The 17,059-nt window shown below is 39.0% G+C and overlaps 1 protein-coding gene across 1 annotated transcript in view; it reads right to left on the bottom strand.

The window, feature by feature from the left end:
• Positions 1-17,059, bottom strand: part of LOC122790656 (solute carrier family 22 member 6-B-like) — a 496,093-nt gene that overhangs the window by 52,077 nt on the left and 426,957 nt on the right. The window contains exon 8 of the mRNA XM_044058184.1: positions 15,281-15,389. Within this exon, the coding sequence (XP_043914119.1) occupies positions 15,281-15,389 (109 nt within the window). The remainder of the gene's footprint in view (positions 1-15,280; positions 15,390-17,059) is intronic.

Below are 17,059 nucleotides of genomic sequence, written 5' to 3' on the forward strand. Positions count from 1 at the left end.
ATGTGAGACGAAGAACATCAAGTTATTTGCTCCAGTCAGGTTAAGTGGTTTCAAGCTCCAGAATTTACAAGCCTATGCTAGGGCAGCCATTGGGTAGCAGTATGCATGGACTTGGAGAAAACACAAGCTCACATTTGCTTCCAGATGGAGCTTCATAATATAATAATGTCAGGGTTTTTGGAATCAGGTAATTTGTCTAACAAGATCTGAGATCCAGGGGACCTTGAATGGTGGTTCAGGAAGCAATTTAGACCTGAAAGGAAGAGTCATGTGGGGAGAGGGGTAAGACTATCCTATCCACTTCTAGGTTATGAGTTAATGCAGGTATTTTGAATTGTAAAGCTGTTATCTTTTTGCAGAACTGTGTTACTTGAGGGTTAATGTTTATTATGGATGTGATGAGTAAAAAAGGGTTTTCTTTCTCCTTTATACAAGCATCTGGGTACCAGAGATTATGTGGTGACAAGCTTTGCAGTTACAGGCTTGTATTTCTTGATTACATACCTGTAGGTCAAAAGAGCCTCTATGATTGTATACTTTCAGCTGATGTACATCAGGGTCAAATCTCTAAGGTAAGATTGATGCTTTCTTACCAACATTTTAATGTCCATTCATTGAGGTCATTAAGTTTGGTGCACAGCAAGTGGCAGGAGTTATTGCACTGCTCTGTTAGTGAATATGAATGGCCGTATGGAACACAGTTATTTCAACACAAGGGCCTCTTTCTCCCATTATCAGGTTTACTTACTTTAAACATTTGCAGTTGTTGCAATATCCTCTTATTCTTTAGACAGAGTTTGGGAAACGGGATACGGCTTATTTGTAATGTGGAGTATCTGAGGAAGATTATTTGTATACCATCTGGTTTTGAGAAAAGCTTAGGTCAGTGTGGGTCAAGGTCATTCACACGGTTTGATGGACATTTGGGATTCTCTTCCATCTCATTTAGACATGCATTTTGCTTGCAATTCCTGTACAGGGCTACTGTTCATCTCTGACACCCTGGTGTTGGGTAAGAATGCTAATTACATCTTTGTTAAGTATGTGTTATAGAGTTTGCTAACATCTTCCTAATGACTGGAGTACATTATTTTTTACCACATTTTATATGTTTAATGCATAGACACATAAGGACTTAAATAAGAAGGAATACATTAGAGTTCTCCTCAATATCTTTGTTCAAAATGTAGCTTTTCAATTACCTTTGATGGGAAGATTCCACTAGACCAGTGTTTTATAAATAATTATACCAGTAATATTCTAGGAATATTTTTTGAAATAATGTTGAACTGTTTTGAATATACAGGTACTTACGTACAAACAGCAAAACTAGCCCAAAACAGACTGTTCTTTGTCAAAATGTCCTCTGGAAAATGGTCACTTATTAATTCATTAATAGTGTGCCAAAATCAGAGAGTCATTTTCCTGATACCTCATTTTCTACTAATGTTTTTACTTGCCCTGTATTTAATTCAAACAAGTTTATTTTGCTGTAAATTATAGCTGAACTCAGCTTGTTAATATTGATGATATTGATTTTCATTTTTCAAAGTTCTCTGCATACTATATGGTATTGCCAATACTGGACTTGTTTAACTACTTTGCATCACAGAGTTCTTCCTACCAGGAGGAAGAGGATAAGCTTCGTCTTTGTATATAAGAAAGTTTCTAGAGAAATACTTACTAATTAAAGTCTGTTGCCCTGCTTACCTCCCCTCTGTTTTTTTAAGAAATCAATACATAATCAGTTTATTGATTATTCAGAATCTTATCAACTGTGTGATTTTCATCATTGTCTTAGAAGTTCATAATGTTACATTAGGGATGCACAGTTGGATTTGTGAAGCTTTTGACCTACTGAAGATGGGCTATTGCCTACTTGTAGACATGTATAAGGCCTTTGATATGATTTTGTATATTGACATTATCATCAGTCTGCTATAGATAGAATGGGTAGACCTGTATTAGAACATTGCTCCTCCTGTCTTTTTGGTAGAAAATGTTTAAGATTAGTTGTCATTTTTTTTGGAAATTTGAAGGCCCATAGTGGAGCACCTCAGGGATACTTTTTGGACCCATTTTTCTTTCTTATTGTCATGAATATACTCTGGTATAGAATTTGCTTCAAAATTATTAACATATACAGTCCTCGACATATAATATAAAGCTGTTGTATGTTAGTGACTGCCCATCCAGTAATCAGAAGTCCCATGTAAAATGGTGAAGATACAGCTTTTAAGTCCAGGTGCCACCCTGTCTAATCAGTGTATGAGCCTTTACTGTACCTTATGTTCCACCAGACAGTTTAAACAGGTCTATTCTATAAGAAACATAACATTTTATCTTGCTTATTGTAGGAGTAGCCATTTGACACCATGCTCCATGCTCAAATGGCTGTTGCCATCTAAAGATCACCTTAACAACTGAGTAGACACTAAAGCACTGCCATCATGTACCATAACAAATGTAACTAACTACTAGTCTAGAACTGAGATTAACTCATAAAGTACATGTCTCATGATTATTAACAGAATGGAAACAAATCAGCCAAAGCTACACAGTGGAGTCCCATGACTCCACCCTTCTCCAGTTTTGATTTTTACTTCTAGATTAGGCAGTTTGAATTTTATAATTGATGACTGTTACTGCACTGTTTGCATGAAGTATGAATTCAGTTCTATTAATACTCATGAATGTAAATACTGGTAACACAAAATGATGTGAACTGTTGAGTCTGATCAAGGTAGTTCTCCACTTATACATCTTATTCAGTTTTCTCTCTTTTTGCTGATGGTGAAGACAGTTAAAGTACATTCAACACCACATACTGCTTTACAACAGTCAGTCAGTTAACGGCTCTAAAATCTCAGCTGTTCTCGTGTATAAAAATGTTGACTGAATGTGCTATAATTTCCAGTGCCAGGGTTCCTGTATGCATACCTTTCAACTTCTAAGCATATCAAATCTGGACAAAGCCAAAAATAATGGGGCAGAAAGGACCAAAATCAGAAACAGATTTTAAATATTGATCTTATCAAGTTAGAAAGTTGCTAAAATGACCTGTTTTGCATTAGCACACAAATAAGGGTATGAAGTGTGACACTCAAATGTATGTCGTTATTTAGGTGATTTCAATTATCAATGGCTTGCTAGAAAACTACAAGTTTTATGTCAAACAGATCAAAAATATGAGGCAAAAATATGGAAATTCTGTGAAAATCTGGATAGTTGTGAGATCTGTCTTTATGTTTTGCATAATAGTACCTTTTGCAGCAAACACTTGCATTTTTTGAAGTTGCAGTCTCAAGTAGAAGCTGTGGCTACAACTAAATAGTGGCTTTCAGATCTGCTAAGATTTTTTTTTTACTCCAGGTTATATTTGATGACAGCTCCTGATTGAAGATTTATGGCAGAACACAACGCTTCTCAAAAAGAATTTATGCTACATAAATGCAAATAACATTCAAGCAATGCATAATTATTGTAAGAAAAACAATAGCTTTGGATGTTAAAGCAATTAAATATGGCAAAAAATTCAAAGTCAATATGTTCAAAGCAAAGAGGAGCAAATTTTTTTGAGGTAAGAGAAAACAGAAAATAAGGTGAAAATTGTAATGCTAAGGAAGAAGAGGAATGTAAAAGACGGAGTTACATTGGTGCCCTAAATTGCTGAGCAGAGCTGGTCATGGCACAGCTTCGTCACAGACAGAATTTACCAAGGTACCTGGCTCTGAAAGCAGTGCTCCTGTGATATACTAGTTGGATGCCCTCCAAAGCCCCCTTCCACTGATGAACAGCATGCCAGTGATGTCTCCTCATTCTACTCCTCCTCTTAGAACTTTCCCGAAGTGATCAAGCTGCTATTCAAACCTGAGTCTGCTGGGACTCAGTCAGCTCTGCATCAACCTGCTCCATTGGAGCAATGCTGTTGTAATTGACTATTCTTCCACTGTGTACCCCACTACATATATTAATCCATTTTGCATTAGGTGCTGTCAGTTCCTAAGTGGATAGACATTATGAACAGATGGCATATCCTCCTAAGCTGGCAGTCACAGATCTGAAAATGAGACTATAGAGACTTGTGGTTCAGTAATGCAGTTATATTGATATATTCATTTTGATCAATGGGATTAGATATATCAATACATACATTTATATACAGATTAGCTCCACCAATTTAAACTATGTTATTAAAGACAAGCACTTATAGATTAATCACATAAACTGAAAACTAAATGAGTAAGTTGGGCCTGTTTTTTTGTCTATGTTTGTCAGCTTCTGGACAGTACAGTAGACCTCAAAGAGTATAGCAGCGTCAATTAATAGGCAGTTATACAAGTACACAGGAGAGCATGAAATATGTTTAGCTATAAGGCACAAATAGTGCTAATAATCACTCTGAAATGGCATGATTATATTCAGCATGCAAGCAGGGTAACTTGTGTCATACTTTAATACCATCGTTTTAGAAGCTAAGGACTGCATGACATTCAGATTTGAGAATTACTCAAGGCAGTAGTGGAAAGGGGAATCATGTAGTTAGTACAGGTCTTCTGTAATGAGTATATTAGCTGCATGTACTGCTGTTATGCTGACCTCAGCATCCAGAGCCCTCTGCTCACCCCCTTCTTCTATGCTGCTTCCTCCAGGGGACATTACTTTGTATGGTAGATGAGCCTTCTACAGGTTCCCTGTATATGTACAGTAACTACTTGAATGCCACGCAGACTTTTTTCTGTACACTCTCCACTTCATGCTATTTTTATCCATGGCAGTTTGACAACTTGACTTTTGACAGACTGTACTGTTTGGCCACTACAGATCACGGAATGAGCTGCATTACAACGTGACACTTAGGGATTTGCAGGTAAACCAAAAGAAGATGACAAAGAAAAGGTAGATGTCTTGAAAGAATTATATTATTTCATTTTCACTGAAGAAGCACGGCTACAAATAGCCATCAAGAGTAACAAAGACAACATGATGTATTGGAGTTCAAGTAAGGTTGAAAGGCTATTGAAAGGAGACATTTACTAACTGATTGTTACCCAGCTGATTGAATTGTACATTATTTAAAGCACTTCACTAAGAGGCAACATTGCTTAAATACATTAAGATATGGAAACTTTTGCTCAGCAGAATTAGTTACTTTTTTCCAGAGTGAAAGGTCCCATCCCTGCACCCCATGATATAGGGGCTATACCCTACCGCACTTTTATTCTCTAAACTAAGGTCACAACAAGTTCAAGTTTATTTAAGTGCTTATAACTATGCACTGTTTCATACAAAGTGAGCGAGTAGTAAAGAAAGAAATACAAATAGGTGAAAAAGTCATATACCACATCTAAGAGGGTATGTTTTGAGCAAATGGTTGAAACTGTCAAGTGTCAGGATCGCCCTTTGCCACATAGGCAGGAGATTCCAGATGCATGCCCTGTTACACAAAGGAATGTGACCCTGATGTAGCAATCTGTACTATAGGTACCTCAAGTAATCCATGCCCAGATGAATGAAGACTGCAAGCAGGCTTGTACTAGCTGAGAAGTTCCCCTGCCTAAACTGTGTAGGATTAAATAAATCAGGATAACAGATATATATGCAATGCAACACTGAAATGGTAGCTAGTGCAGTCCATGTAGCACAATCCTAATATGCTGGTATCTAGAGACTGTAGTAAATAGCAAAGCAGCAGAGTTCTGTACTAGTTGAAATTTGTCAAGCTCAACATCTGGTTGCCCCAGATATAGGGCATTGCAGTAGTCTATGTATGAGCAGACCAAAGCAAGCATAACACTAGGCAAATCCCCACAGGGGATGCGATGCTTAATCAGTAAGATGTTCCTCAGTTGGCAACAGATGGATTTGATGACAGATGAGACATGGTTCTTAAGGGTAAGCTGATCATTAGGAGTAAGATTCCAAACTTTAGATACAAACTGCAGCTTGTCTTCATAACATTAGCAGTAAAATATAACATTGAGGTAAAACATGGTGCAAGAGAGTTGTGTGAGGTCACACGAATGGTCATGGCCATTGTCTTGTCAGTACTGAGTTTCAAATCATTACCACTCAACCATTTGTGCATGCATTACAATTCTGAGGCAAGGTTATTCATAGCTGCTGTAAAGTTCTGAGGCAAGAAAAGGTATAATTTAATGTCATCAGCATAAGAATGGAATTTTAATCCTCCTCTTTGAGAAAAACTCCCCTATCAGGAGTATATGCAAGGTAAATAGCAAGGGACCAAGAGTAGAACCCTGCAGCACCCTGCTGTGTATGACCAGTAAGGTAGGAAGGGAACCATTGTCTATTGCATCATTGATATCACAGCAATGGGTCAAATGATCAAGTGAGGTATCATGCTTGAGTATGTCAGATACAGAGAAAACATCTAAGAGGATCACTATGGAGCAGCATTGCTAATCTCCTGCTGCTATAAGGTCATTAAATACTCTAACCAGGGCAGTCTCAATACTATGCCTACATCAAACTAGATCAAAACTCAAACTGAAATGAGGGCTAGCTCCAACGCAAACAGGGATAAACCCCAACTACGGTCAAGCTATCTGGGTTTGATTACCTTCTTAGGCATCAAAGGTGCTGGCGGGGGAAGGCATATGCCTAGGTATTCCTTGTGAGGAGGCATGTTCTATAGAGGGGAGTAGCCCTTGGATGTAACAGGTGAAGGCAGAGAGGGATACCAAGGAGTAAGTCATAAATGAAAAAAATTTCCCTATGGAAGCAGTCTATGCCATGACCCACCAGGATGCCCTGAAGCTCTGTCCTGGCCCCTGGCTTACAATCAAGATAATTTGGGGTCAGTAGAAGACCTGGCAAACCTGGCAATGGATATGGGCACTGCAGTAGCTGGAAAGAAAGAAGCAGAAATGGAAAATGAAATCCAGATTGGAATGGATCATAGAGTCCATTAGTACTCAGATAGGAGTCAAATTGCACATAGACGGCATTTTTGAGAACCTTAATAATGAATGGCAAGTTGAAAATATGTCAGTAGTTCAAATTATCATTGTCCAGCCCTGCCTTCTTGAAAACAGGAGTAACTCAACCCTGCTTTAAGACTGAAGGAAAATACAATTCTCAAGTGACAGTGTGCTGATTTGGCATAAAGTCAGTCCCAGAGCACACAGGCAAAATTTAACCTGTCTGGTTAAAAGGGGATTATAATTGGATGAGCACATATTGAAAACTAATGTAATGGAATTGTCATTATCTGATGTTTCAAACTCAAACCAAGAGCAGTATTTTGGTCACGGAACAAAACCACTGCATGTGCCTATGAGCGTATCAGACCCAGCACTAAATCTGATGAACAGAAGCTTGGCGATGTAATTTCTCAGAAGCTCACACTCCTCAGCAGACAAATACTTTCTGGTGGCAAAGGCAGATGGATTACTAGCCATAGACCACCAGACAAGTGCTGCAAGTATTTTACCTGTTTTTTTTTTCAGTTTAACTTAGCCTAAAAAATGATATAATGTTCAAGTAAAAGCTTGTCTTCCAACAGGTAAGTGAGATGCCATTTCTGCTTTAACCGTCAACCAGTTCACCTGAGATCATGGCGCTTAAGATTGTGCCACAGTACACATGACACTAGATGAAGAGTGTGTGCACAGCCTGTGGCTAGATGATCTAGGAAAAAAGCAAAGGCATTATTATATGTCTTACTATTAACATCCTGTGCACTGCACTCCTGCAACTGCTAGATCATCAAAGCAAACAAATCAAATGTTAAAAGTGAAAGAGACTATGATCATATGATCAGACCATGTGACATGATTCACTACCAAATTACTGATTATCATACCCAACCTGGAATACCAATTTCAAGCTATGATCATGTATGTGAATTGTGTAGAAAATCCCAAACCCACCTGAGAAAACCCAAATCCCCATATAATTCCCAGGAATTCTTATTAAGAGTAAAAGACATCCCATCAGTCTAGCTGTTCACATCACCTAGGATCATCCATCTTGGCTTCAATACAACATGAGAGATAAGGAAGTACACAAAGTACACAAACGTTTGGAGGTACATCCTAGTACTATCTAGTGAACTATAGACAAGTAGGTACTTGCAGATGAGGAAGTCCATGAACTCCTGGAGGAATACCCTAGCACCACCTGGTGAATGGTAGACAAGGAGGTACCGGCTCTTTGCTCCCACTGATGTAGCACACTCAGCCACAGAGAAGATCCAAATACATTGACTTTGCAAGAAAATAAAGTGGTTTCATTTTCCCCAAAGCTGTACAATCTAGGAGTAAGAATATAAAAGTAGGGTAGAAGTTTGAGGGAACTAGACCCCACACTGGGGAACACGACAGAGGGCAATCACCCAGCAAAATAGATGATTCAACATATGCCTGCTTGAAGGTGTTGCTACCTTTCACAGGGTCATTTTTGAAACACTGCAATTTGCACAGCTGGGCACAAGACAGATGAAGTGGATTGTCCTGGAGAAATTCTCAAATTAAGGCAAGTAGTGAGGCCAGAAAGAGTATAGACTAAGATAATGAAGCCTAGTGACACTTTTCCAACCACTGATTGCCCTACTTTTCATGTACAACAGATGATCCTAGAGAAGCAGTTATGAGTTGTGCAGATGGCAGGTATGACAAAGGAAGCACAAGTACAGGCCATATCAACATGATAAAACTATTGGGAAAGTCATTGGAATACTGTCCAAAGGAAATGATTATCAACATGATAAAACTATTGGGAAAGTCATTGGAATACTGTCCGAAGGAAATGATTATCAACATGATAAAACTACTGGGAAAGTCATTGGAATACTGTCCGAAGGAAATGATTATCAACATGATAAAACTATTGGGAAAGTCATTGGAATACTGTCCGAAGGAAATGATTGTCAACATGATAAAACTATTGGGAAAGTCATTGGAATACTGTCCGAAGGAAATGATTATCAACATGATAAAACTATTGGGAAAGTCATTGGAATACTGTCCGAAGGAAATGATTATCAACATGATAAAACTACTGGGAAAGTCATTGGAATACTGTCCGAAGGAAATGATTATCAACATGATAAAACTATTGGGAAAGTCATTGGAATACTGTCCGAAGGAAATGATTATCAACATGATAAAACTATTGGGAAAGTCATTGGAATACTGTCCGAAGGAAATGATTATCAACATGATAAAACTATTGGGAAAGTCATTGGAATACTGTCCGAAGGACATGATTATCAACATGATAAAACTATTGGGAAAGTCATTGGAATACTGTCCGAAGGACATGATTATCAACATGATAAAACTATTGGGAAAGTCATTGGAATACTGTCCGAAGGAAATGATTATCAACATGATAAAACTATTGGGAAAGTCATTGGAATACTGTCCGAAGGAAATGATTGTGGATGCATTCATTCTAGTCAACTGCAAGATCTGAGAAAGTGTGGCTTGTGGTGAATTCACATGAAATACATCTAGCAGATTTATTTATCTTTATGGCTGATGCAGAGAATGTGGGTATGCAGATTTCAAGAGGGCCTTTGACTCCTTCCATATTAAAGATTCATGAATAGATTGTTCAACTAAGAACAATGCAAAAACTACTGAACCAGTAAAATGCTATTTATTGGTATTAGGAATGGATGAGAATGGATTTTTTTGTAAGGGAAGGCAATCTTTTACCATAGTGCATCAGTTCAGCGTTATAAAGGACACACATAATTATTCATAGCATTGGACAATGGGAGCAGAAAGCCTTTTTTTTCTCAGCAGCACTAAAATTTGCAGCTGACTAGATATTTAATGATACATGAAAAAATGAAGACAAGTCTAAGGAAATTTAAAGATAAGCAGAATGTGGGAGCCATATTTTAATGCACAGTCATGTATCTGGTGTACAGAAATCTGGGGACATAGCACAAAATGATGTTTTTCTCATGAAAATTTTCAGGAAGTAGGTAACAAATCAACATGCCCAGTGACTTAATATTAGTTAAAGAAATATAATTTATGAAGGTGCATTAAAAAAGGTTATCACCAGTGTAAAGTCAGCACAGTCTCAGCTAACAAACTTTGATGTTTCTTGCTTTGCCTTGCATTTATTTCATCAGTATATATAAAAGAGTGTGAGGAAGACTGTATTAAAATACAAATAACTTTTGTTATTTTGCTAGAAAAAGCTGCCGAGTAGTAACAAACATAATTCGTTAAACATGGAGCAGAAACTGTCTACAAGAGTATAGGCAGGAAGTTACAGGACAACTGAAGCCCGTCATGGACCTAATATGTACATTATGCACACCATCATGGAAAGGAAAGAGGGAGATGGTCACTCTGGTTACTCTTTGTCTACATCAGAGGCTCCAATACGTTTCACAAGGGCAGTTGTTGCAAGTGAAACGATGTTGCAATAGCATGAACCCTCAAGAACAGGGTCTGGAAAGTCAGTAGAATCAACTTCAGAGAAGCATGCTGAATTCATGGGACCCAGTTCCATCACTGGTGGTGGTAGTACCAAAAACAGAGTTACCAAAATGTAAAATATGTAATGCAGTTTTAATGGAAGAAAAAAATAAATATGGTGAATGCCTTTTTTAAATTCGCTAAGTCCTTTGGGTTTCCATTGCCATGAGGGCAATGGACCCCATTCCTAAGTCAAAGTATGATTAAGGGTCATGAAATTAGTATTGTTTCAGTCTTTGATACTAGCCAGAAGTGCTCATCACAGCACCCGCAATGTGCCCAGTACTGACTCCTTCTGCAATTCATACTGAGTTGCATGTATTGGTAACATATCTAAGTACAATTGTAAATTCTTTTTTATAAAACCCATTGCTCCTACTACTATTGGAACTGTCTGGGTATCCTTCTCCCACACTGCCCTGTTTGTATTTTATGACTGTGTCTCTCTGTACTTAAGAAACTGCAGTTAACAGATGTAGCAATTTCAAAGATCAATGCTACTTTTATCTTCTTTTCATGGACTACTATATCTGGTTTTCTTGCATCTATTTTTGAACTGCTGGTAATGGGTGATCCCATGTGATAAAAACTTCATAATTTTCTATAATGCGTTGTGGCTCATGTTTCCAATGTTTTTCAACAAATTCAATATTATATGTTTGCACAATCCCCAATGAAACAGTCTTGCCACATTATTATGCCTTTTAGTATACAGTCCTTCTGCCATTAGTATATCTCAACCAGCAACAGGATGTGTGACTGTTTCTCGTTCTGTTTTATAGGATCATGGGATTATAGGAGGTTACTAGGCTAATGGCTTCAGGGACCTTACAAGCCTAGCCAAGTTCAACCCATGTTCCCAAGGGTGTCTGTTCTAGCAGACACTAAAATCAGCACTTATTGCCCCTGTCCAAGAGGGACACTGGTGAAAGCCTGGGGTGAATTTCTGATTACCCATCCAATCATCCAAATTGCGCTTAAAAAGGGCCAACGAGGGGCTTTGTTGAACATGTTCTAAAGGTGGGGCAACCTCTGTGAGACAAATCTGTCTCTTCAGCAAGTTCTGTTGATGTCACATAGCAGGTTAAGATGCTTTGAGTGAGTGACCCGTGTGCCATTTGACTTGTGAATGTGCAGCATTTCCATACAAGCTGGGTCAGAGATTGCTCTATATGCAAGGCACAGGTCACCTCTGAGCAGTCTATATGACACAGAATAAAGTGACAGTGATTTCAGTCTGTCTGCATAAGACAGGTCTTAAAGACCCTGAATTTTCTTTGTAAGGAACCTTTGTGGTCTCTCCAATTACTGTAGGTGTTTGGAAAGGAACATACCAAAGGGAGTGTTGTACTCTATTATTGGCCTAATAAGGGAAGAGTACAGGGTTATCAAAATTAAGGTTCCTGTCAACCTGTGTGCCCAGATCTCTCTCCACTGACTGTGTGCTTAGGATATTGCTATTAATGTGGTGGTATGCAGGAACATCACCCTTGCCAAAGGGGATGATAATTCATTTTTTGCATTAAGTTTAAGACCATGACTTTGGCACCAGTTATTAGTCTGCATAAGGCCTTCTTGCAAGATGTTGGCATCGCTAGGGGTTTCGATGATCACTCCCAGTTTGCAGTCATCAGCAAACTCTATCAGCCACAGCCCTTTAGTTTTAGTCTGTACTTCAGAGAAGTAGATTCTGAACAGTAGGGGGTCCCAGAACCAATCCCTGTCGAGCACCACTGGTTACAGGTCTGCTGTAGGAGGTGGAGACCCTATTTTGACCGTATGAGTTCTGTCAGTTAGCCAGTTTGCAACCCACCTGGCAATATATGGGCTGATATCCAGCTGGGTGAGTCTATCAATGTTGCCTGAGTGGAGGATTGTGTCAAAGGTCTTGGCTAACTATAGGTAGGCCATATGCACAGATTTGCCCTCACCTAGGGCTTTGGTAACTGTCTCAAAGAAGCCCACCAAGTTTAACAGGCATGATCTCCCCTTGACAAAGACAAACTGGGTTGGGTCAAGCATTTGGAGATTTCCTATATCTTTGTTAATAAGGTCCATGATGATTAATTTCACGGCCTTGTAGAAAAGGCTGGTCAGGCTAATAGGTCTATAGTTCCTGAGGTCAGTGGATGCACCCCCTTTGTGCAAAAGGATGATGGCAGCTGTTTTCCATTCCACTTGGGTGAAGCCCATCCTTAGGCTGTAATTGAAAAGTGTGCTCAATGGTGATACTAATTCCTGTTTTAATCCATGTAGAGCACAGCCAGGGATGTTGTTTGGTCCTATAGAGGCTGTGTTTTTGGCCTTAGAGAGGGCGTTTAAGACCCGATCCTCAGAGATACTAGGTGGAGGACAGGTGTTTGGGATGCTTTGGGGTATATGTGGTGGGGACAGGGAAGTGAAGTTTTCACTGAACCAGTCAGCCAGCAGGTATGCTATTTCCACAGGTTCTATATATGTAGTACCATTAATTACGAGTTCAGTGCAAATCTGGGACTTACCTTTGAGGTTACAGATGTAACTAAAGACCACCTTGTGATTATCCTTAGTTAGGGAAGCTAATTTGGATTCGTAGTTAGCTTTGGAGGACTTCACTATGAGTCTTATCTGCTTGTTTGAGGAGGGAATGTTTCCAGTTTTGAGACCATTCCTTCCTACTCGTAGACAGCAATTTCTTTCTCCTGCTGTATAGCCTATTAATGGCAGTTGTCCACCAGGCAGGTTTGTATTTCCTTGAAGATCTTGCTTTGGTTCTATTTGGTATGGCAGAGTCAATGCAATTTTACAGGTGTTTGTATAATGCATTGGTGTATAACTCAGCATGGGTGTCTGTTCCATCAGTGCGGCAGGGGCTATGGATCCATTTATGCTGTCACATAAGAGGATGTAATCAGCCTTGGAGAAGTTTTTTAATCTAGATGCTGCTAAGTGTGGGGGGGGGTAGTCTTGTGTTATAGTTACTTTTAGCAAGACTGATTTGTGGTCAGATCTCACCAGAGATGGCCACAACTGGAGGTGGTGAAGAGGTCTCCCATGTTAGTGAGCACCAGTTCCAGGATGTTTGAGCTCCTTGTAGGTGTGTCAACCAGTTGGTCAAGGGCATTGGAGTTAATGAAGTTTAGTAACCTTTGGGCAAGTGAGTTGGAACACGTATAATTTACCCAGTCTATGGTCAGGTAATTAAAGTCACCCAAAACCTGAGTGTTTAGTTGTATCTTGAATGACTCAAGTAGATATAAGTAGGCTGAGTGGATGTCCTGATTCATGAGGGGCTCCTATAGCTAACAATAAGCTGAAGAGGGGTCTTACCTACAATCAGTTTCACCTGAAGTATTTCAAGGGAATTGTGCTGTTTAACCAATCTAGAGGTGTATTTATCTTTAATGAATACTGATACACCACTTCCTTTAGTTCTCACGGCTTCAGTTTGTGGTCTGAACGTGTAGAATGAAATGTAACCTGGTATAGTTGCGGCGCTCTCGGCAGCCTTAAACCAGGTCTCAGTGACTGCACAAATATCAGCATCTTCCAGGGTGAGAACTGCTTCCAGTGAGTGCAGTTTCTGGTTTAAACTCCTAGTGTTTAGCAGCATAAACTTGAGGTTATTTTTAAAGGGTATTTTTACTTCAGGAATCAGTTTTGAGGAAGCCAATACCTCCTTCAGAATGGGAAATAGAGACTTGGTATACACTGATTTTTATAAATCATTTGATAAGCATGAAGCAACCTTCTTGTTTCCTGTCCAACCAATCCAACACCTTTTGGAGCCAGTTAATCACTCCAAAACTGTAAGTTAGGACAGGAAGAGCAAACTAGTGTATATCTTGGATCTTGTTCCTAGATGGTGAACTGCATAGTTTTTGTGATGTCACTATAGACTAGAAAATGTGTTGGTTGACAACTGGTGCATGACTTCTAATAGTTTTCCATATTGCATACTTCATTTGCATGTATGCTGCTATATATGAAAAGGTGGGGATTTTGCAGATAAGAATCTTCTCCTTGACACTGATATAAAATTGACTGTGCGATCAATTCCTTTACCTATTCAGACTGAGGAGTCTGCTATGGGTTCCTATCGCGTGATCGAAAATTGTAAATGGTGAATGCGTATTGAGCGAACACGATTGGTCGAAATGGCGAAACGTCGCACGCGTCACACGGAAATTGCTGTAGGGAATATTTTCCATTTACTTCAATGCAGTGCGATCTCGGGGTAGGAATGTTTAAGTAGCGGGGGTGTGGGGGGTGCAGGGGGCTTGCCCCCCTGCCTACAGCATTTAGTTAAGTATTTTTTTTATTTTAATTTTTTATTATATTTTCGAAATTTTAAACATCACTCATATGGTGTCGACCATATGGTGTTCGATGTTTGAAACTTTCAAAAGTATAATATAGACCTGTCTGCCAAAACCTGAGGGTACAAAATGTGTTTGGGTCATTCCAAATTCTTTGCATATTAAGTAGTGACTGCACTTTATCTACATCTTAGTAATGCCTTTTGTGTTTAAAACATACATATATACCGCCTATTGGATATTTTGTGGACTGGCTTCAGAATTACTTCGGCTCATTCTATAAAGAAATAATAAAAATAGTAAAATGCCACAAAATCAACAAAAGAAAAAAATGCAAAATGCACCATTCTTAGACCAAAGAAGAGAGAGAAGATTTGATATTTTAAGGTAACATGTAAGAATAGTTATTTCAATAAAAACAGCTGCAGACACATCATTTTGTTAAATATCTCATGGCCCTCATCAGCTCACTTAATTATTTATTAGCATTTGCCCAACAGAATCATGACTCCTTACCTGATAACAGTAGGGAAGATTTCTGCTGTGTACAGATAAACGGTATCAAAGCTGGCAGTAATACCAAATTTTCCTCCAATTGCAAGACCAGTTATCACATTGGGATAATCTGTATATAAAATACAATGCCTCAGATATAACAATCATTTTGTACAATGTATGCAGAGTGTACAAACATAACAGCAGTCAATACAGGAGGTGTGCTTGGCCTAAATGCTCTACTTATCTTCATCTAGCTACATGCACATATAATGCATTGACATAACTGTGCAGCTCACTTTCCAAGCATGGTTTCCTTTTACTAACATACACTTACATGAAGCCACTCCAACTCTGTTTTCATTATCCCTATTACAATTTGTTTCATACCCTCAACACCTTTAGCGAAGTATTTCTCTTTGCTGGTCCACTGGATGGCGACAGGGCCTATATCCTGGTAATCAGTGACTCAGGTCTGAGAAAGGACCAGGGTTATAAATCCATAGTATAAAAGATGACTTGGGTATTACTTTGACAGATGCATGATTTAGAATCAGAATCATCTGTCTGTTTGTCTGTCTGTGGGTACTCAGTTTGCACCAGAATGAAACAAATGTATACAGAAGAACAGCAATCTGCACCATTCACTGTTTTGGAAGGGTGCACAGCAGGGTGGCCCTAATATAGATGTAGCATATGAAAGAAGTGAAGATGCCACCAATAAAGAGCACAACACTACTGCCCTGTTTGCTCTACATCTGAATAGCATAATAGACTATTCAGGAGGCAAGCATAGTTCAGGGTCACTGCAGTTTAGGACTGCAAACCCTGATTTACAAGGGTGAACTAGGCACTTTGTCAACTGTGCATTATGCTAAAGGACCATAACAGTACAGCTGCGTGCATTTCTACAAATCATAAATGACACTCACAGGATGCTGTTGTGGGTATCCATTATAGCAAGCACATGAACAGAATATTAGGCACTCTGGAAATGAAACAATGGTATTCTAAAAGGACACAGTAGAGCAGCACTGCATATCATATTGTACAAACGTACAGCAAGGACTTGGGGAACTGTAACATTCTATGGGGTACAAAGCATAGCAGCACCGCATACTATATTCTACAAAGGTTCATGGGGGCCTTGGTGGAATTGTAAAATTCTATGGGGTACAAAGCATAGCAGCACTGCATACTATATTCTACAAAGGTTCATGAGGGCCTTGGTGGAATTGTAACATTCTATGGAGGAAAACAAAGTAGAACTGGGTCTATATCATATGTTCAAAGTTTCAAAACTTCGAACCTCATATAATTGAACTTATATGAGCAAAGTTTTAAAACATCGAACATGTAATAAAAAAAATAAAAACAAAACAAGCTTACCTGGAAGTTGTAAGCAGGGGGGCAAGCCCCCCCTGTACCCCCCACACCCCCTGCTACTTAAATATACCAACTCCGAGACCGCTCTACAGTGAAGTAAAGGGAAATATTCCCTATGGTGATCTCACTTCACTGAAGTGCAGTCCCGGAGTTGGTATATTTAAGTAGCGGGGGGTGTGGGGGGTGGAGGGGTGGCTTGCCCCCCTGATTGCAGCATTCAGGTAAGTTTCTTTACTATTTTTTTATTACATGTTTGAAGTTTTCTAAGTTCAATTATATGAGATTCAAAGTTTTGAAACTTTGAACATATAATATAGACCCGTAGAACTGCATACTATATTGCACAAAGGTACATTGAGGACTGGGGGGATTGCAACAGTCTGTGGGGTACAAATCATAGCAGCACTGCATAAG

The sequence above is a fragment of the Protopterus annectens genome, chromosome 1.part2 (genome assembly GCF_019279795.1).
Source record: "Protopterus annectens isolate FY-2018-M chromosome 1.part2, PAN1.0, whole genome shotgun sequence".
In the NCBI taxonomy this organism is placed as follows: Eukaryota; Metazoa; Chordata; order Ceratodontiformes; family Protopteridae; genus Protopterus; species Protopterus annectens.